This window comes from Sebastes umbrosus, chromosome 19, assembly GCF_015220745.1.
Source record: "Sebastes umbrosus isolate fSebUmb1 chromosome 19, fSebUmb1.pri, whole genome shotgun sequence".
Classification (NCBI taxonomy): domain Eukaryota; kingdom Metazoa; phylum Chordata; class Actinopteri; order Perciformes; family Sebastidae; genus Sebastes; species Sebastes umbrosus.
This window is the reverse complement of record NC_051287.1, coordinates 18739576-18762566: the sequence shown is the minus strand read 5'-3', so window position 1 is coordinate 18762566 and position 22991 is coordinate 18739576. Positions and strand designations below refer to the sequence as shown.

The following is a 22991-nucleotide window of genomic DNA, read 5'->3' as shown; positions in this document are numbered from 1 at the left end:
GGACAGGTGGGGGTATAAGAGTTGCATACACCTGGTAATTATAATTAGAATAGTACTATCATTGTGGATGTCTCCCATTGTACTTATTCCCTTTGTGTCTTTCCCTTTTTCTCACCAGTCAACACATTTCTCCAGAATACAATTTCAGTCTTTATCCTCCCCTTTTTTGTGCTCTGTGAGAGTGTGTCTGCTATTACAGCATAAAGGAAAACAGGAATTTCTCTGCAATATTAACTTAGATTGATGGCTGCGTTTGTGTGTGTGTTGGAAGCGTACTTTCCATTCCCCTCATATGTTGGAATACAATAAAGTAGCTGTTTCCTGCATCCTTGTCAAATCACTTTTTCTCCACCGCTCCTTTATTGTCAATCCATTTTTCCTCCCTCTTTCAACGTGTCCCCACTGATGTCAGCCTATTCCATGAACCGTATCATAAATAGAGCCCCACTGACATTTCAATTTGCCCCATAACCCTTCATATATATACACACACATACACACTTATACACACCAAGTTCATTGTAGAGCATCAGTTCAGCGGCAGGCCTCTCCTCCTGGGTTTCCAGGGAGACGAGGAAAAGCAATAACTTCACACTTGACCCCTCTGCTCTTTTATTGGCCTCTTCACACATACACACACGTGCGCTCGCACACCTCAAATCTAATCTGGGAGAGTGAGCCCCCCCGTGGCGATCTTCCTCCATCTTCCCCCGAGGGTTGGAGAAGAGAGGGCTGAAGAGAAGGTGAGAGAAGGAAGTTAATAATTTCATCTTGCAGTGACCTGGAGACGATAAGATCGATTGTTTGGCTCTTGTAGTCTCCTCGTGTCACACACACTCACACGGGAAGGCGGCAACACACTCTGCACACACACACACGGATCATCACAGTTTCCCATCCTCGCTCACACTCTCTTGCAATGTCTTCGCCCCTCTCTTTGTGTGTCGCACGCATTCAGCAAAAGTCTAAAAACTTAATGAAACTTTGTGATTGTGAGGGATGATGAAAGGAGAGAGGAAGATGAACGGTGAACAAGAGGGAAAAGAGTGTGAGCCGGAGAGAAAGTAGGAGAAAAATATTGAGTCTGAGGGAGAGATTGAAGGAAAATATTAGGAGGAACGACAGGCCGGCCTTAGCGACGAGGCTGTTTACTGTTTATTTTGGTCTCCAGTCTCATTTCTCCTCGTATATTGGCAGAGTCGAGATGATTTCCTTTCGCTGTTTATTCCTGTGTGGATGCCTTGTGTTTTTTGAGGTTGTTTGTGTTCGTGCGTCCCCTGTTTGCCTCGTCTAAGATCATCAATCTGAACTCAATCTTTCCACAATCATCGGTTGTTATGGCGTAGTCACGTAACATCGAGGTCCCACTGTGGGATTTCCTATTTTCCTCTCTGTACCTACTCAAATAGTAGATCAGACACATACAGTTTTCAATCATTTATTGTGCACATAGTTTCATCTCAGTTTGATTGTGGATTCAACCAATTCAGGTGTCAATATCATTTAAGAAGCTTGTATGCTTGTTATCATTATCTCAGACAAGCGTGGCTTGTAGATTATTTGTGTTTATTACACGGCTTTGTTGAATACTCGGTTCTGATTGGTCAATCACAGCGTTCTACGGTCTGTTATTTCTTTATAGCAGACCGTTGCTATGAATAACAGACCGTTGCTATGGGCGCAGTTCTGATGTCAGACTGTGGCGGACCGTTTTTGTGTCAAATTGTTGATTTCTTAAGTAAGTAGCCGTGTAATAAGCGTGATAATGTACAGCGAGGGGGTCATTGTTGTGAAATAAAACCCCTTCCAGGCAATACAAGACCCCTCTGCTACATATCGGGGTGCCGTATCGCCCTGTTGGGGTTTATTTCACAACAATGACCAGCTTGCTGTACATTATACCTTACTAAAATAACCATTAAAATATGTGGAATTAAATTCCCATGTTTTACAACCCAGATTTCGCCCAAGTGCCATTCTTTGTGCAAACAGAAATATGAAGCTTTGAAATCTGAAGTCTGATCCGTTTATTTGTATTTACCAATGTGTGTGTGTGTGTTTGTGTGTATTCGGCATTATTATGAGCCATCCCGAGTGACCACACTCGAAAAGCTAAAGCTAGGTCTCCACTGTGCATGAGAACAATAAGAGCGTACTCATGATGATTTCTGCCTCTCAGTAATCAGGTCAGGGTCGATTGGATTGTTTTGTGCGTGTGTGTGTGTGTGTGTGTTGTGTGTGTGTGTGTGTGTGTGTGTGTGCGTGCGTGCGTGTGTGTGTGTGTGTGTGTTGTGTGTGTGTGTGTGCGTGCGTGAGTGTGCCTGAGTGTGTGCTTGTGTAGAAAGCAGCACACACTGTTGCTTCCCTGCAGTGTTGCCTTCTGTAACGCAGGTGTGTGTGTTTTTGTGCATGTCTGTGTGTATCTGTGTAAAGGACACTCTGCTGTAGCCAGGAACCATACACCCGTGTTTCAATATTATTTGTTTTTGTATTGTAAATTCTACATTATGTAGTTATTTATGTACTCGAGCTCCTCTTGGAAATGAATACAACGTAATATAAGACTGATCTGTTGTCCATTTTACATGTGAATACACTGTAAGGGCAAACATGTCGTGCAAGGAGTCCCTTGTGTCGACTCATCACTCCCACTGATGTCTTGTTGTCCTCTCGTCTTTGTTCCCCGCAGTTCTCCAAGGAGAAGTACCTGCTGGAGTCTCCTCCTGAGAAACTTCGTAAGGAGCTGGAGGAGGAGCTGAAGCTGAGCGCCGCTGACATCCGGAGCCATGGCTGGTACCATGGACACATACCCAGAGAGGTAAACAAAACACACACTGTGGAGTACAAGTGGAATATGTACACATGCACTGCAGGGAACATCGAGTTAAATCATGACGCTGGATGGATGTTTGAGAACAGATGGGTACACAGATATTATACATGCAAGGCAATAAACCATCGAGGTATCGCACTTCCTGTGCACAGTATGTCCCAGCACATACACGGGTACACACAAACGTATATAGTACACGCACATAAATCGCGTTTCATCATCTGCTGAGTGTTTTAATGGTTATTTATTTGTGCTTTAGAACCTAACCGTCTTGAAACAATCAGAAAATACCTATTTTTTCTCTCATTCACAGTACTGCCACGCTGTCTATCTTTTCTACTGCTTGCCCTCTCAGCTCGCTCGCACAATCTCTCTTTCTTTTTCTGTCTTTTTTTAAAATGAGTCAGGAAGCTGACAGCAGAGCCTAGCTTTTGATGTTATCAAACAAAGACAAATGCTCTCCTCTCGTCCTAAAATGGTCCTAAATCGATACCAGGGTACTTCCTTGTTTTATGAATGAATGAAATGAATGAAACTCCACCCCGGAAGTTTCAGTTTCAGAAAGTACTACCCCCCCGACCAGGGCTTTTTTCGGGGGGTAAAATGTCCCAGGAACTTAATTTAGACCCTGGTCCCTGCGGTCAAAATGCAATGAGTTCTTCAAAAGGTTCTTATAGTTCTGGGGGAAAGTTCCTGTGGTTGAAAATGGGCTATACACACAGGCCTATGCAGGCAGCACTTTGGAGCAATTAGAGCTGAAATGATTAGTCAATTCATTGTTTTAGTTAATTAGTCAATCAATGCAAAATTAATCAGCAATTATTTTGATGATTGATCATTCATTTCAGTAATTTTTCAAGCAAAAACTCGTTAATAATTCTCGGTTTTCAAATGTGAATATTTGCTGCTTGTCTTTGTTTGTGAATGAACATAATCGTTAGTTGCAGCATTGTAGTCATAGTTGCAGCATTGTGTTTTGGTTAAATCAAATAAAGTGTAATGTGTTTCCACTAACACACTGAACTTTCATTCTTAGAAATAACCAAAACATTAAAGGGGACATATCATGAAAAAATCCCTTTTTCAGTGCTTGTGCACATACTGTACATTTTGGGTATCTCGAGTACCTACCAACCCACAAACTGTGAAATAACACAACCCAGTCAGTTTTTCAGAAAACGTGATTCAACAAGCCTATGTCACATTCATATGGCTCATTAGAATATATCACCCACAGCTTGAGAGCTACCTGGTCTTAAAGAGACAGGCACTAAAACGGAGCGTTTCAGACAGAGGGTGGATACAGTTATATTCAGACGGACAGTAAATAATGTGTTTTTTGAACGTTAAAGCACATAAACATGTTCTAGTAGAAACCCAAAATACAAGTACGAACCTGGAAATGAATGTGATTATGTCCCCTTCAATGTATTACTACTCAGCGATCAGTTTTCAAACCTTCAGTTGTCAAGAAACCCAATAAAATACAAATAAAAAGCTTCAAGTTAAACTTCATATCACTAACTGCCTGTTAGTCCTTGTGGCAGTGAAATAAATAATGAATAATGTTTTTTTATTTCCCCACATGTCATGATACATTTCAAAAAGCCCGAATTAAATGAGATAAAGTACAGAACACAATAGTATTTTCTGAGTGGGATGATGCGGTTAATGTCAAACCAATAGTATTAGTCAAGCGATTACTTGGCCAAAGTCTCTGGCTCTGAAAGCGCAGTTTAAACGCTTTACACACAGAATGACACTGATTACTGAATCCCATCATCTGTCACAGCTCAGTAGAAATTGCTTTAGCGCTCAGAAGGAGGGGAAGCTCTGCCAAACAGACAGCTGTGTGTGTTGCTGATGTACGCAATTGAGTTCTGCAGCTGGTGACTGAGACACACACACACACACACACACACACACACACACACCCACATTGCATGCACATGTGGAGGCTACTCGTTCATAGACGCAGCCTCCGTCTCTTGATCAACCTCTGTTCTCTCTCACACACACACACAAACACACACATAAACACGGATTCAAATCAGCCATCTGTGAGTCTTTCCTCTTTTAATTTACATAAAATATTCATGTATGCATGGTTTCCTCCAGTGGAAACTTGGGGAAACCCTGAGCCCCCTGGTTACCAAAACAATACTTAGCGACTAGACTTACTGTACATCCTATCCTTCCTTCCTGCTTGTTTTCTTCCTTCTGTTCTGCTCTTCTTCCCTTTTAAAGTGAAGACTTCCTCTATGTGCACAAGTCAAAAGTGTGTGGCTTTCCTAGTCATATTATTTTATATATATTTTGATATGTATTTTGTTCCAAATCGTCAGCTACAAAACCCCACCACAACAGAATGGTGCTTAGTAATGGGAGAGATAAGAGGATCCTGCTTAGTCTGAGCTTTTGATCTGTGTATATACTGCCTCCTGCTGGTGTGTGAAGCACTGTTTACCTTGTGCTATGCTGCATTGCATATTTCATGCCTTTTATCCCCTCTGTATTGAGTGAATTTAAAGCGTCACACCTTCAGCCTTCTACACTCGCCTCTTTGCGCGTCGTTTTAAAGGGAATACCGCTCGGTTTGAAATATGTGTGATTCCCTTTTTTCCCTGCATGACTACGACAAGATCAATATTTGTCTCACAGACACCAGAGACACATCTGCATCGTTTGGTATCAGCGAGATGTACAGCCCCAAGCTGCTCCGTTGGCCGCGAATGGGAGATTGCTTTTACCGGGTTGTTCGTTTTGTCAATACATTTAAAATACGTCTCAGTGCTGAACTCAATAAAATGCATCCTCTGAAAGTCAGTCTGGCCGTCGTCGCTTGGCGTTTTATCCATCATTGCCAATTCAAAATTGTGCATAGCAGGGACGTGAGAGAGATGATTGTGTTTGTTCAGAGAAACAAACTGTCCTAAGGCATTGTTATAAATAATCAGGATTCTCTAAATTCAATTATTCAACAATGGTGTCGGAAACAAAATATTCTCACACATGCTGTAGCCGAGTGTGAGCCAAGTTTGCTTCCAGCTCTTTAAGATTGGAGCCCGTGTTGTTTTTACTAACTTTAAACCATACACATATTTTTTTTTTTTTCGTCTAGGTGTCAGAGACTCTGGTTGTACGGAACGGGGATTTCCTTGTGCGTGACTCTCTGACCAGCGTGGGCGACTACGTGCTGACCTGTCGGTGGGATAATGAGGTGCTGCACTTCAAGATCAGCAAGGTCCTGGTCAAATCCACTGAGACCAAGGTACGTATTAAAGCTTTTACTGGCTGTGTGTTTCATCACTTCTTAACAACTAGAGGCCTTTTACTTTGTGTCAGTGTAACTAATAACATAACGTATGTTCCATTTAGGGTGCATCACTGGTTCACAACCTTTTTTTTACCGAAGGGACCCCTTTTCTAGCATTGAGTAAACTGACGACCCCTGACTAAGTGACATATTTTTATGGATATTTCATGTTCTATTCAATGACAGTTCAGAACACAGAATGCAATAACTGCAGGAAATTTGTGTAATTTGGGTTGAAATTCGATTTGGATGAATTTTGAGCAGATTATTTTGGTGAATATTGCATCAGAGATGAGTTTGCTGTTATTTTTAGGAACCGTTAATACTTTTAATCTGTCTGCATTATGTATATAATTGAATTTTTAACAATTATTCATACTTAATAGGCTGTGGCTCAGAGGGTAGAGCAGGTCGTCCACCAATCAGAAGGTCGGCGATTCGATAACCCGGCTCCTCCGGTCACATGTCGAAGTGTCCTTGAGCAAGACACTTAAAACCCAAATTGCTCCCGATGGCTTAGCCATCGGTGTGTGAATGAGTATTTAAATTAGATCCTGATGGGCAAAGTTGGCACCTTGTATGACAGCTTATGCCATCAGTGTATGAATGTGTGTGTGAATGGGTGGATGCTGACATGTAGTGTAAAGTGCTTTGAGTGGTCGGAAGACTAGAAAAGCATTATATAAATGCAAGTCCATTTACCATTTTACCATTTACTTTTCTAAAGCAGGACGGGGCTGTTTAGCAGAGAGGGAAGGCTCTGTGAATATAGCTTGAGTTCAGGTCTTCACCATTCCCTTATCTTGTTTATATCTTCTATTGCAAGACAAAAGACAATACTCAACAATACATTAACAGAACAACAAGAGGACGACAAGAACAGTGAATACAGGCCAGTTAACACAATTTCTGTGTCCTGTTTATATCCTTAATAATCCAAAGTTTAAAAACATTCATTTAGTTTTCTTCACAGAAATGAATGAAATCCTGAGATATAGGCCAACTGTATATATTTAGTTGCCTATTACTTAAAATCAAGAAGGCCTCGTGAAGCTTTGGCGACCCCTGGTGGGGGTCGGGACCCCCAGGTTGGGAACCAGTGGTGTATTGAGTCTTTACTACAGTCTTTACTGGCCTTTATAGACATGAGTGTTTCCCATAGCCTCCTGAATGTGATGCATTTTTAGCGTTGTTATTTACATCTGTGTTCGGCGAGTCAAGAGGGCTTTCCCATTTACGAGTTCGTACCTCCTCAATTCCTTTCCTCGACTCCTCTCCTCGCGTCTTAGTCCGTCCCACCTGAGGTGCGAGCGGAAGAGGCGAGGAATAGATGCGAGGAGAGAGGTAGCGAGGAAATGTGTTTTTAGAGAATAAAGTCACGTGGAGCGACGTCCGTTTCTGATGACCGCAGCAGCTGATCACAGCTGGATCAGCTGTCAGTCGGCTTTAACAGCTATTTATGTCTGAACTGTACTAATACTAATAAAGACACACAGTTATCAGTGGCAGAGCAGCAGTGTTTTCTCTCTGTAGCCTGTTGCCTGTTTAACAAACACCTGCACATGAATAACAGCCTGCAGTCTGTATTTATACTGTGGCCTGTGTCCTGCTTAGGGGACCATTTATACTGGCACAACGCCTTTATATTATTCATTCATTATTAGCATCTGTATTAATTGATATTCTGATTGTGAATTCATTGTTTCATAACACAGAATATGATTATTGTGTCCTTTGAACACTAGAAATTATGTATTAGGCTAAATGTTTCAGGGAAAATTGAAATGATGTAGCTCATATCAAACCGGATGCCGAACATGTGACTGAATGGAAATGATGATAATGATGTAAAACGTGTTTGTTTCTGACAGACAGACTCTCCTACTGTCTCTGACTTTAATAGTTTCCTTAATAAAGGTTAATGGGGGGCATTGCAGATCATGAAAAGAAAACTCTTTCTTATAAATGAATAAAGACGTCATATTAAATTCTATCCTCAGGTGCAGTATGTGTTGGAGTCCGACAGCTTCGACTCGGTCCAGGAGCTCGTGCGGTTTTACGTGGGCCAGCGCAAACCGGTCTCCCAGTCCAGCGGCGTCCACATCTACTGTCCGGTCAGCAGGACCCTCCCTCTGCGCTACCTGGAGGCCACCTTCGCTCTGGCCAGCAGCAAGCAAGGCTCCGCCTACTCGCCGTCCAGTCAGAGGGGAGCGTACATCAAGAGGCGGAGCGTCACCATGACCGACGGGCTGACGACGGAGAAGATGATACCTCACAGGTGAGCCGGGAGAACGAGGAAGATGAGCAGCCAATAATGAAACCCTGACGGTCTCTTTTTTTTGCAGTCTTCATCAATGTTTCATTCTTGCTTTATGTTGTACACATGATCAGTGACTCAGACAGTCCCAGTCCAGTTAGGACACCAGTGGCACCGCCAGAACCAGAGCCGGAGCCTGTGCCCAACTGCAGGTTGTGTGTGTGTGTGTATTACTAGTGTTGTGTTTGAGCACTAAACTAGTACACTTTTCCTCTCACATTCCTGAAGTCCCCTCACTTCACAAACACCACTAGCACCTCCCCAAGTGATGAGCATCAAGTCCTCTTAGTTTCCTCAGAGTAAAGTTGCAAAATGACTTCTTCACTCGCCAATTCTGCACTGGATCGCTCAAGTTTCAAACACAAAAAAGGCTGTTTGAAACTTGAATCTACAAAGAAGGAGCAGACAAATAATGTTTGTACAGTGGAAATACATTTTAGCCTCATTGGGAGTATGGAAAGGAGTTGAGCAAGCTTTTAAAGCGTGGGACAAAACCAATGCTGCACTGACGCACTGGGCTTTAGAAAGCAAAGATGTGTGAAAAAATGTATTTGGGCATGATTGCTGAAAACATTTTCCAGCACTTAATGCACTAAAAATTTAGATTTTTGCACCTTAAATATTAGTTTTTATTATTTGCAGTTAATCTTTTCTTAAGAAGCCACACTGTGCTACATGCTCTGCTCCTGCTTTAAACTCCTAACACTGGTTTGAATTCATAAATAACACAAGAATATGAGTGTCACGAAGAAGAAGAATTGTCTTCAACCAACTAAAATGTCTCCCACTTCTATCTCACTCTGAAATAATTATCATTTGCATCTGTAACGACACCATTCCTGTCATCTCAAACTGATAAATGTGACACCCTGAACTGCACCGCTTTGTGAGGTTCCCCTTCACTGCCTTGACAGCTTTTAAATCCATACCCAAAGATTTTTAACAGCCTTAAAAAATGCTGTGCTTGCAGCCCGTCGACAATCCACCACCATAAAGACGCAATGCGGAACTGTGCGATGAGCATGGACCAGATTCAGGAGTACCGCTGCCCCTTGTCACCCGTCGGGGAAATCCCGCTGTCTCCTGCATATAGTGCAAGTAAGTGACACACGAGCATATGAATGAAAAATAAAAGCTCTCCCTTTCACATTTACAAACTCCCCTTTCTCTGTTTCTTCAGTCACCAGGCAGAGGGCCCACTCAAGCGGGCGGGTCCTGGCTGTCGTCCCACCGTCCCCACAGATGCGCCGCTCCAGCGACCCCCAGCTCAGCCCATCGGCCGGTAACAACCCTCCAGAGCATCCCGCGCACACCTCTCACTCGGCGCACTCCACGCCTGCCCATCATCCCAGCTACCAATCACATTCCTCAGAAACAGCAGGGAGCTACTGTGACCTCAGACCTTGCCCCGCTGGGCCCCCGAAACCCCCGACAAAAGGCTACGTGGAGCGATTGCGAGTGGAAGAAGGGAGACAGGATGGAGCGAGGGAGGAAGGAGAGGGGATGTTCAGCGCACCACAAGTGGAGACAGCGTCCTCGTTCAGGCCATCCAAGTACGAGACAAACACACACACACACACAGGAGTGGGCTTCGTGGTGTTTCCAAATGTAACCTCTTCTTTTAACTTGAGTTGGAGTACTTTATGAAAGGGACTCACAGCACAAAGACAGCTTTTGAAGTTTGGTGAGGGAGTGAGTGAGTCTTACCACTATTTCCCTCTTTAGAAAATTGAATTTAGATGAGAAATAGAATAGAAAGAAATTCAGAAGCTAATTCAGTTACATGCATTGAGGGCTGAAGGGGAGTTTGGACAGTCAAAAACCGACTGTTTGACCACTTTCAAATGCATAGTGTGGTGCTGGAGTTGCCAACTTTCATCTTGTGCAACAAAAAATAATATGCATAACCATATAGTTAGAAAGTTGCTAAAAACAGCACACAACAGATTACTGTCTGCACCAACGGTGGAAGACACGTCTGCATGAATCTGTCTTGTTTTATTCCTCTCTTTGAGTGAAAAATCTGGATTACAGTGATCAAGTTTCATCGCCCATGTGCTAAGGCTGAATATGCATTTAAGGAATAGTTGTCATGTCCATAGGAAGAAGAGAAGGTACATAAATATGGCCAAACATTTTGCTTTAACTTTATGGCTGGACTTTCGGCTGAGTCAAATTGTTGGACTCAATAAAAATAGAAAAAACTGCTGAAGGGAGCTAAAAAGAAACCGTGTAACAGCCACAGTTAGATCTCATCACCACAGCGGGGTTAATTTAAATTGGTTGTGTCCAAAGGTCAATACCCCTGCTGACGTTTTGTCATAGACGGCAAAATAGTGGAGTGAGGCAATTTCGTGCAGGCACTGCAGCACAGCTATGAGTGAGCAGAGACTGGAAAATAGACTTGAGTAAACAGCTGATAATCCTGTGGGAAATAGCCCGAGGGCAGACTTTGTGCTGTGGTCAGAGACACAGCAGATACTGTATATTTCATTGGGCTTACAGTGCCATGGGAGGGCACAGCAGATGAGGCTTGTCACAGGGAAATGGACAGGTACACCGAGTCGGCAGCAGCTTTGGACATCTAAGCGTCCCCTGTGAAATTTTGCTGCAGAGGGGGATTATTGACAGTGTTAACACTACGGGGGAAAATTGGCAGTTAAGTCAGTAAAGGCGACTTATGTTTGAGGCACCAGTGTGAGCCAGTGACTGACTGACTGGCATGACTAATGTTAGAGCTAGTGTTGAGTGTCACATTGTGTAGAAAATATACTGTGTATTTGGGTTGGTTTGCATATGTATTAGTCCGGTTTGTTGATATGTCCAGAGGCCTTACACCTATGACGGAGGGTTGGGTGGCTGCCATTCGAAATGGATGGATTACTGAAAGAGCCAACTGGGTACAGGCACAGGGGCCCGCCTGGCCTTCACCTGGCCATTTCACCAAAATGTCATTCAAAGAGACACAGACACTACAAAGATATGGAAAATTAACTACAAAGAGACACAAAACAACTACTAAGAGACACAAAACGACCATAAAAGACACACAATGACTACAAAGAGACACAAAACAACTACAAACAGACACAATACAACCAAAAAAAGACACACAGTGAATACAAAGAGACACAATATGACCAAAAAAGACACACAGTGACTACAAAGAGACACAAAACAACTACAAAGAGACACAATATGACCAAAAAAGACACAGTGACTACAAGAGACACAAAACAACTACAAAGAGACACAATATGACCAAAAAAGACACAGTGACTACAAGAGACACAAAACAACTACAAAGAGACACAATATGACCAAAAAAGACACAGTGACTACAGAGAGACACAAAACAACTACAAAGAGACACAATATGACCAAAATAAGACACACAGTGACTACAAAGAGACACAATATGACCAAAAAAGACACACAGTGATTACAGAGAGACACAAAACAACTACAAAGAGACACAATATGACCAAAATAAGACACACAGTGACTACAAAGAGACACAATATGACCAAAAAAGACACACAGTGACTACAAAGAGACACAATGACTACAGAGAGACACAAAACAACCACGAAAAGATGCATAACGACTACAAAGAGATGCACAGTGTGTCTTGCTCCTATGTAGGGGAGATGGTGGGGCCCTTTTTCATGTCTCTGCCCAGGGACTCATTGACTCATAATCCGCCCACTTGGTCCCGATTGCTACATGATCAACATAAAGTCAAACCGTGGTCATCCAGTGGTTTTGTGTGTCATAAAACCTCTGGATGAGCCTACCAGGTTTACTAAATATCATGTGGTAACCTATTTATCTTTACAACACTCCTCTCTTGCACTCTTTGCCAATGCTCATGCCTCCGTCCTGGTTCAGTATTTTCTAATATGGTGTAATCATAAACCTTTGCAGGTACGAGTCTTGCCTTATGCCAGCTGAGAATAAGCCTCTGGAGATGTCGGTGCTGAAGAGAGTCAAAGAGCTGCTGGCTGAGGTGGACGCACGGACCGCCGCTAAACACATCACCATGGCCGACTGCACGGTACGCACACACATAAATATATGCAGTTCACATGGCAGCACACACGCTTTACACATCATGCATACAAAAGCACACATGCTGACTTGCATAATCGCATACACTAAAATGCCTGCACACATACAGCTAATCTTTTTTTTTCAAACTCTTGGACAGGTGGCTAGAATATTAGGCGTGACCTCAGAGACGCAAAGGATGATGGGAGTGTCCTCAGGGTTGGAGTTGCTGACACTACCACATGGACACCAGCTAAGACTTGACCTACTGGAGAGGTACAGACACGCTTTTTCCCCCTCGGTCTTCCTTTATACATCCCTCACTAACTCCTTCATTAATCCAGCTATAGATTATCTGTACTCTTCTCTTCTTCCCCTCCATCTCTCCTCTTCTCTTCCCTCTTTTGTTCTTATCTTGTAACACATACCAGTCTGCCACAATGTGAATTTTTCCAGAGTGGCTTTCAAAATAGGCTTTGACTCAACACCCCCCTGCTTCCCTATCAGCAGCAGCAATTAACATCTATTGATGCATTTTATTGAATAGCGCGTTTCTTCTTTTCTCAGGTTCTACACCATGTCTATCATGATGGCGGTGGACCTGCTGGGCTGTACGGGAAGCACGGAGGAGAGGGCGGCGCTGCTCCACAAGACCATCCAGTTGGCAGCAGAGTTGAAGAGCAACCTGGGCAACATGTTTGGCTTCGCTGCTGTGATGAGAGCCCTGGAGCTGCCACAGGTTAAGAGAGACACAGATACAAGTCGCCATCATAAGCACAAAAACTCCAAATGCATTCTTAGATTTTTTTGTTGTGTCACTCATTGCTGTAGATTTCCCGCCTGGAGCAGACGTGGGTGACGTTACGCCAGAGACACACAGAGGGCGCCATTCTATATGAGAAGAAACTCAAACCTTTCATGAAGAATATGAACGACGGCAAAGGTGAGATCTTAGTTTGCATGTTTCGTACAACAAATGTGCAAAAGTGTGTATTTATTTGCAACGCTGAACTCTCCTGTGCTTACAGAGTCGAACGCCCTGTCCAACACTTCCCTTCCCCACATCATTCCCGTCCTGTCCTTATTGGAGCGGGGCATGGCGGTAGGGGAGGCGCTGGAGCCTTGGGAGAGTGCGGAGGTGGGAGTGGACGTGGTGATGTACCACCTAGAGGCGGCTCGTACCATCGCACATCACGGGGGGATCTATAGAACCAACACTGAGACCAAACTGCAGGGTAAGGCCGACATGAGACGGCATCTGTGTTGTTTTCATCCATGCTAGCAGCGCGGCTCTATGTATGGCAATGTTGGTTTGTCAGTCTATTGGTCGGTTGGGCATTGGGCTTACTTACATTTCGCTTTTTCAGTTTGTTGTTGTTTCATGTGACTTGTTGCCAAAAGACAACAGTTGAAACGTGAGCAAGAGTGGAGAGAAGGTGTGCTATCAGAGTTTATTGTGTTGGAGAATACAGAATGTGTAGCTTAGGAAAAGATTATTAATGTTATGGCTGAATATTTAGCTGATTTCGACAATGTGGATGCAACGCGAGATTGCAAAACGATACTTCTACTTGAGCGAGACTTGGTTAGACCCAATAACAAACAGGCCGCATCAAGCCAAAGGTCAAGAACAAGGTAACAATCTGAGCCTGTCAGTGGCAAAAACAAGCACTTTTAGAGGACGTAAAATGATAACGTACAGTAAATCGGTGCAGAATTAATTACAAAAAATGTTGTCCCCATTACTCACTTGGACACAAAAACACGGGAAAATAGGGTCCTTTAAGAAATTATGAACTGTTTCTCACCACAGCCTCTTTGGTTCTGGTGTACAGCTGGTATTGTGTTACATCTCATGCTGTTAATAATGATAAGTGTGTTCAGTATCACTGATTTGATGAAATGACCGTGTGTGTGTGTGGCTACCATGTTAACTGTATTGATCCCTAATACCTCCCCAATGGTTCTCAGTTTGAGGCCATTACTGCTTTATTGAACAGCGTGTCAATAGCTATCAGCTCACATCTCTGTTTCCTGTTATAACTCGCTATCGATCAGCCTGACCTCAGTCTGCTCCCCTCATCAACATTTCTACGAGCCGAAGTTGAAACGCTCACTTCATACAGTTGTCGAAATTGGTTCAACCAAAGATGTTTATGTTCAAAAGCTATCTTTAGTTCATCTAAAGGGTCAGGTTAGGGAGTTTAAATTGTTTAAGTGAGCATTACAGCATGGATTTTCATTCTTTGCCTTGGGAGCTATACGTGTGACTGAATAATCTCATTTCAAAGGTCCACTTTTCAGAGCTTTCAAGCTCATCTCACTGTCTTCATCTGCAAATGGAAGTGGCTCCAGGTGTCGTCCCGTGACCTGGAGTGTGGCAACTCTGTCACATGATGATAAGTGGTCATACATAAGGGAGAAGATCATGAAATATGGTTGAAAGGCTAGTTAGTGGACCTTTGAGTTGAGATTATTTTGTCACACAGAATGATGATAGATTTGGACTTTCAGCACTAATTTGTTAATTACCTTTTTTACTTTTTAAGTATATTTTTCTTTCAATTATGACTTACTTTTTACTTACTTTTTAACATGCATTTGGCAGTTTTATTAATTTAATTTTTCTCTAATTATTTAGTTATTTGTTACAGTATTATTTATATGGTAATATTCCAAGTCACATTTTTTCAGAGCGCTTTTTTATTAAAAATGTCCAAATATTTTCTGATGTAATATATTTATTATATATATTATGTTCATTTGAAAGTAAGTAAGTCAAATGTATCTATATAGCGCTTTTCACAGACATAACATCACAAAGTGCTTTACAAGATCATTGTAAAAAAATATATTACCTATTATTATTTATTAGTTGACAAAATCAGTTAAGTTTTATTTTTTTCCACAGTCTTGTTTTTATTTTATTATCCAATTATGGGATTTTTATTAACTTTTCTTCTAGGGCTGCCACCTCTTTGTCGATTAGTCAACTAATTGGTCGTTTTGGTCTTAGTCGACTAATATTTTTTCAGTCGTTTAGTTGTTTGTTATGCTTTTTTTATGCTGAATGACTTATTTCCAAGAAACTTATGAGCACATCCCTGGTAAACACCAGATTTAGAGTGGTGCTATTGTGTGATACTTTGTGGAGAAACTCAATTTTACAGATCTGTCGATTAAATCAACTAATCAATTAGTCAACAAAATCGTATGAGTGTTAGTCGACTAGAATTTATTTTTGGTCGAGGAGAGTTCTACTTTTTTCGTTTTCTGTTAACGATGATATGGGTGTCATCTGCAAAGAGTAACACCCTCTCCTCTCCTCTCCAGGCTTCCAAGAGCGAGCAGAAATACACGAGATCTTCCAGACAGAGTTTCAGATGCGTCTCCTGTGGGGCAGCCGCGGCTCTGAGGGCAGCCAATCGGAGCGTTACGAGAAGTTTGACAAGGTCCTCACCGCTCTGTCGCACAAGCTGGAGCCTCCCGTGCGCCACAGCGAGCTATAGCACCTGCCCCAACGCCCAACGACATCGCCAAAACACACCCATCTGCACTCACCACTCATTGTGGTACGGTCTTGTTTTGCATCGCAAAGGATGATGTGGAAGAGTCCAGCGTGAACACTGGGAGGGAAGGGGGAGGGGGGGGATGAAGAGGCAGCTAACGGAGCATGTGCAGTGAGCAATACAGAAAAGAGGGTCTCACTTAAAACACGTGTTGCACTCAATGTGGACTTCTCCTTCTGTTTCTCCATGTGGACTTCCTCACTTAGCGCTAGAATATTTAAAAGGCGTCGAAGAGGAGACAAGCTAAGTGGAAAAGAAGATGGTGGGAGGTGGGTGACAAACAGTGACATGTGTACGGTGCGTCCCCGAGGGCCAAACAGAGCTGCAGAGTTTGGCTTTGCTCCGAGAATACACAGACTCTCCCTTGTTTTAAACAAATGTTGTCACACACTGTAGCAGAAATGCTAACAATAACTTACATCGCTCATATATAGATGTTTTGTCTGTGTGAGCGAGTGTGTGTGTGAGTGTGTGTATGTTTTACATTCCTTCATTTTTGTATGTTATTAATCTTTCACATATTTTTTTTTGTCTTATTTATTTGTTATGATCAAAAGATATCTCAACATCATGGACGTTGCTTCACCAAACTCGTGAGAATCTGCCAGTGCTCATTCTGAGGGAGCCATGTTCATAAAACCTCATTAAATATGTATCAAGCAGTCCCATTGAATCCCATTAAAAATGTATCAGGCATGCATTAATAAATGTATCAGAAATGAAACATTTGCAGAAGTAACGCAGCAACTTCAATATGAGGGCTTTGCGAGTTGTTAAAAATGTTCAGAGGACAAAGCGACTTCCCGCTGTTGTAGCTGTTTGACTAATACATTTGATAGTGTGTGTCTTGTGCACATGATTTTGCTTAAAACGACATTAAGAGATGGATGAAAATGGGATTTATGCTCTTTTTAAATTTAGTTTAAGCAATGTTTCACTTAGTATATCAACATTCAGTTTGTAAAGTTGCAGAAATAATTGAAATGGTTGATGCATGCAGATATAAATGTTGTACCAAGTCAAATGTTGCTTTAAACTACTAATTTAAATATAACAATGTGTCAAACTTTTCAAACTCAAGTAATATGCAGACGATACAGTGAAGATCTTTCAGGTCCGTGGATAATCTTGAATGACACCAAACAGACGAAGAGAAGTCATTCATCTTTTTTTCCAGTTTTAAAACCAATGAATGATAAAAGAAGTTCCCAAACGGGGTCAAATAAGGACATGTTGAACACAGACCTGCTACACAGAATGTCTTTTTAGTTTTGAGTTTGTGTTTCAGCAATCAAGCAAATCCTTTTATTGCTATAGGATTACATTTTGTGTTAAATCATTGCTGTATTAACAGCATGTGGGCCTGAGAGGGCTGGAGCCAACTCTCAGAGCTATGCAATCATTTCAACAAAGGGCTGAGAGCCCTGAGGAACAGACACCCATTCACAATATCCACTTTTTGCCCCTTTTTTAAATGTATATCCTTTGTTCTCTCTAACCCTATCCAAACTGATAATCTATATATGAACTAAAGTCATATCCGATATCAATCAATCAGCAATTATTCTAAAATAATGCTTCTAGAGAGTTGCATATCAGAGATTCTTAAATGGATGTTTGATTGTCTTTCTAGTGTGAACCTGTACAGATCAGTTCATGAGGTGAGGAGCCATGTGCCAGTTCCCGCTGTGGTCCAACAGGGGGCGACCTTTAGTCAGCAAAAAATACTGAATCGTTAATTGTAATACAATATAATAGGAAGACACAAAAAAAAAACACATTTATTGTGTGTGTTTTGAGACCAATGTTTGATATCAATGTTATTAGATATCAAACCTACCGGTTTAGGTTTGATATCTGAGAACACTTATGATGATGAAAAAGTGATGATGTAAAATTTTTTTATTTGTTGAATGCTGTACAGGAATGCTCCGACAGTGTGTGGATTCTCCCGTTGTTGTTTCTAAATAACGGGACTGTGTGAGACGAACGTGAAGAGCAAAAAAGACAAGAAATGTTTCAGGACTGATCTCATGTTTTTTTTACGTATACTGTACATAGCAATTCACTTTTTTTCAAATAAAATGATTGCTTGTGTTGAAGAGTTTGGTTTCGTTACGGAAAAAAAAAACATAAATGTAAGCTAGATTTGCTGGTATCAAATTCCACCAAAAGACTTAAACCAACTGATATAGCTTATTCCTCTGTGACTTAGACCTCAGTTGTTGTCCAAAAACAATGAGCTTAGTGGTGGAAGAAGTACTCAGATATTGTACTTAAGTAAAAGTAGCAATACTACAGTGTAGAAATACTATTACAAGTAAAAGTCCTGTATTTAAAATCTTACTTAAGTAGAAATACAACAATATTATCATCAAAATATACTTCAATAACCAAAAGTACTCATTATGCAGAATGGCCCATTTCAGCAACATTTGTATTATATATTACTGGATTATAATTATTGATACATTAATGTGTACATTACTGTAGTGCAGCTGGTGTATGTGGGGATAATTTACTATACGTATATACTGCTGGGTAGCTTCAGTAAGGGATAATGTACAGCGAGCCGTTCATTGTTGTGAAAGCTGTACATTATCCCACTTATTACACGGCTACTGACTGAAGAAATCAATATTTTGAAACAAAAAAGGTCCGCCAGAGTCCAACATCAGAGCTGCGCCCATAGCAACGGTCTGCTATACATAGCAACGCTCTGTTATAAGGAAATAACAGACCGCAGAACGCCTTGATTGACCAATCAGAATCGAGTATTCAACACAGCCGTGTAATAATCCATAATAGAACATCTTAATTTATTCGTTGATTTATATTTTGTATTATTAATCGGAATCTGCAAAGTAACAAAAACATTTAGTGGAGTAAAAAACTATATGCACCTCTAAATTGTAGTTGAATAGTGGAGTAGAAGTATAAAGTAGAATACAATGGAAATACTCAAGTAAAGTACTTAGAAATTGTACTTAAGTACAGTACTTGAGTAAAGGTACTTAGTTACATTACACCATTGAATGAGCCACACTGTTGCACCGGCATGTTCCTTCATTACCATGAACACTTTTTAGTCAATCCTACATAAACGTATTTACTGACAAAGCCTGAGGAAGTTGGAAAGTATTGAGAGACTGACAACACATTGTTGTCTTTTCATGCTGATAATGATTATTAGAAAAATGAAATGAGAATAAGAAATAAGAAACATATAGATGATTGCCAGGCTTATCATTAAAGCTATATAAACACAAATGACTTATCTCTCTATCATTGTTTTAGTAGCAAAAGACACCAGTTCCTAGTTTGCAACGACTAGTTTAGAATGTATTAGCATTTAAAAGGTTAAAGAGCCTTCTCTTGCAATGCACATTGGTAGCCAATAGGTGGCATCATTTCACTATCAAACCAAAGCTGACCCTTCTTATATATTCACTTTTCAGTGATCCCTCTTTTAGTCAACTGAACATCCTGGTTCCTTGTCCAGTTTAGGTGGCAAGCAGACCTGAGTTTTAATGGTTCCTTCCCAGGTAGACCAAAAGATCATCCTCAACTTGGATCATGCACCCTCCTGAGCACTTTGGTTACTCTATTAAGTGTTTTGTAAATGTTCATTATGCATAAAAATCTGCATTGCATCTCGCGTTGAACTGAAAATGCACCGTATGAAGTGAGCATGCGTGTTGTGCGAAGCATCACACATTGTTTCGCAGACAGACCCACGGTGGTGATGGCGGTGGGAGGGAGACAAAGACAGATGGACCGTGTGTGTGTGTCCATGCATGTGTGAGCGTGTACGTGTGTGTGCATGCGTGTGTTTTCGTATCAACGTGTGCTTTTGTCAACATGTGTGTGTATGTGCGCCTCAACACAGATGTTGCAGGGATACTGCTGTTGCTATTGCTGCTTACCCCCTTCATGAAGGAGGCAGTAGTGCGGCCTGGCAGCTGTCATACTGAGGGGGGGTCCAGTTTATTCCAGGTGAAAACATTTCCTGGGAAAAAACAGAAAGTAGAAGAATGAAGAAATGAGATGAACAAAGCTGTAATGTAGAACAGAAAACACAATAGAATCAAACAGAGTAGAGCAGAATAGGATGCCACAATAGAAAATTATCACTCGCTCTGCTCTTTGTCTCCCCTCTCCATACACTTCCATAGGCGTAACATGTTATGGATGTAATCTCTAAGAGGATTCTCTCTGCTTGGTATCATGGTACATGTTAATTTCAGCGCTTTATGTTCCTTATTGAAACAGACCCAAGGTCTCCCAGGCCTGCCAGCCAGCCAACCAGCCAGCCAACCGTCATCAATTCACCCCTAATCTCTCCCCCCAGTCCTTTTATAGCTAATCCATTGTGTGGGTCATTGTCATCTGATCATGTGTGACCCCGGGCTGCTCTATAGCTGGTGCCTGGCAGCGTAGCGCTGACTTTTGACGTTCAACGGCGGGAAGATATGGAACTTTTGAGAGGCTGAGACGACCGAAGTTTGGATGGGATACAGGTTGGAGACAGCCAACAAAATAACAGGGAAAAAAACATGGTATTTGTCACGTCAGAGGTCACTGCTACTCCTTCACAGAATTAGATAGTAGTCTGATTAAAAATAAACTAAGAAAACATGTTTGTCCTCATGAATCAGGTAGTGAATCCTGTTTTTAGTGAGTCCAAGGTAGAGAAATTGTAATTTAAAGCGCATATGAATATTGGCATTGGATGATGAGAGCACATCCTTTTAACTGTAAATTTAAAGCATTATGGAACATGAGATTGAGCATATCTGCAAAGTTTAAGGTTAAGATGTATTTCACATCATCTTCAACTGAATATATACATTTAAAATATTAAAATATCTCAAAATCCTCTCGATTTGAACTCTAATTTGAATATTTACACCTGTAAAACAAATCATATTACATACGAACTATTTGTGTACACTTTTGTTCACTGCATACTGAGATGTAGAAAGCACAAGGTGTCCATCAGAGCACAACAGAAGCGCGGCTGTATACGTGCACCTCAAGGCAGCTTAGCAAAATGTGACGTGACACCCAAGTGATGGTGTGATCATTCCTGGATAACTCATGAAACATACAGCCATAACAATCCCACCCACACGCCCCACCTTCTGCCTCTTTGCCTCCCTCTGAGCTCGCCCCATGACAGTATATACTCCCTCGTCCCAGAACGAAAGGCTGCAGCCACTCATCATGTCTTCATCATCTTTCAAAACTTCCACTGCGGCCTCCGCCATCAAGAGGACCCCCTCGTTTTCCCGCCTGCCTCCCCACCCACCGCCCACGCCTCACTCTCTCCCCTCGCCCCCGCCACGCCAAGGCCCCTGGTCGATCTGTCTATCTGCCCCTGCACTGACTCCTCATTAACACATGAATGAAGACAGGGAAGGGCCCGCTAAGGCTTGGACGCCAACAGAAGGCAGCGGATTTGCAATTCAAACCTCTGACCGACCACCTCCCACCCCCCACCTCATCCTCCCCGGCCCCGTATACTGGGACCGGAGCTGTCACCAGTATGATTGAGGATGTATGTGAGGAGGGAGAGAGGGATAGAGAGAGACAGATGTGCATTCACACACTCATGTCAGGCCTCTGCACACTTTCATATTGACAGACACAATGCAAATACATGCAGACATGCACATGCACAGGGCGTGTGTATAGGCTACTAATGACTTTCCAATATAATGATTTTCTAAAATAAAGTTAAGTCCAAGGGAATACCAGTTCATAAATGGGTGCACTGTCACACAGAATCAGTTACAGAGATGCTTACGGTTTCCAAACTAAACATGGAGAAGCACCAGAGCTGGAACAAATGTCCAGAGGATATTAGACTATACAGTATATAATAAATTAGACCAATTTTGACCGCCTTTTAATCCAGAATAAAAACACAATCTTGTTCTCCTATCCTGTATTTATATACAATATATGTTTTTAATGTTTTAATTTCATTTTCTATTCTTTAATTTCTTTATTTTTTATGCATTTTTTCTTTATTTTTGTATGTTTTCAATGCATTATGTAAAACATACTTAATTTACTTTGAAATGTGCTATACTAATAAACTTTCTTTGCCTTGGTATAAAGGAGTTGGTATTTACAATGTTGATTCTGGAGTTCACAGAAGCACAACTTAACATTGTGTGCAGAACAAAACTCAATCCGAAATGTTTACATGTTCAAGTTAAATAACGTGAGTCTACAACTGAAATTGAAATCCATAAAACGTTGTAAATAAAAAGCAAAATATAAATATCAAAAGAATTTGCTCAAAGGCTCCTTATCTCCTCATTCTGAGGGCAAATATCTCAAAATGAAATATAACAGATCAAATAAATAAAAGTAATTGAGCAACAAAAAAGACAGAAACTACCCTGTAAACAAATTGTTAACAAAATGATTGAATTGGCAAATGTATAGAGATAATTGCATAAACACAATTTTAAATATTTGTATATACATTAGTGGAGGCTATACAATTTAGTGGTATGCAAACAATTCTATTTTATTTCATTCTGAATCATCACACATAAATTGTAAACCTGTATAACATGCTTTAGCAATACTGTAAATTTCATTATTTTAATACAATCTGCTTATTTTGTGTAGTTTCATAATTTTATTTATTTATTTTTACTGTCATTTTTATGTCCTTGTATTTTATTTATCTTTTATTATCTTAAATACCCATCTTTTATTGATCTCTTATTCAATGAACTTTTATATTGGTTGTTTTGGTGTGCATTAGTCTCTAAATCCATTTTTAACATTCTACATTTTTGTCAATCGTCTGTACAGCACTTTGAATTGCATTTGACATATATAAAGTCACAATAAATAAAGCTTGATTGATTGATGATTGATACT

At 41.2% G+C, this 22991-nt stretch overlaps 1 protein-coding gene across 4 annotated transcripts in view; it reads left to right on the top strand.

The window, feature by feature from the left end:
• The window catches only part of sh2d3ca (SH2 domain containing 3Ca), a 63012-nt gene extending 44823 nt beyond the window's left edge, over positions 1-18189 (top strand). For 3 of the 4 annotated variants that reach the window (XM_037753068.1, XM_037753072.1, XM_037753070.1), the window contains 12 exons: positions 2690-2818; positions 5955-6104; positions 8150-8427; positions 8541-8618; positions 9437-9564; positions 9647-10019; positions 12394-12523; positions 12677-12792; positions 13084-13255; positions 13348-13459; positions 13545-13751; positions 15850-18189. In XM_037753068.1, the coding sequence (XP_037608996.1) occupies positions 2690-2818; positions 5955-6104; positions 8150-8427; positions 8541-8618; positions 9437-9564; positions 9647-10019; positions 12394-12523; positions 12677-12792; positions 13084-13255; positions 13348-13459; positions 13545-13751; positions 15850-16025 (2049 nt within the window). In that variant the 3' untranslated portion in view covers positions 16026-18189. The remainder of the gene's footprint in view (positions 1-2689; positions 2819-5954; positions 6105-8149; positions 8428-8540; positions 8619-9436; positions 9565-9646; positions 10020-12393; positions 12524-12676; positions 12793-13083; positions 13256-13347; positions 13460-13544; positions 13752-15849) is intronic. The other variant, XM_037753069.1, reaches the window with a different exon arrangement.
• The last annotated feature ends 4802 nt before the right edge of the window (positions 18190-22991 follow it).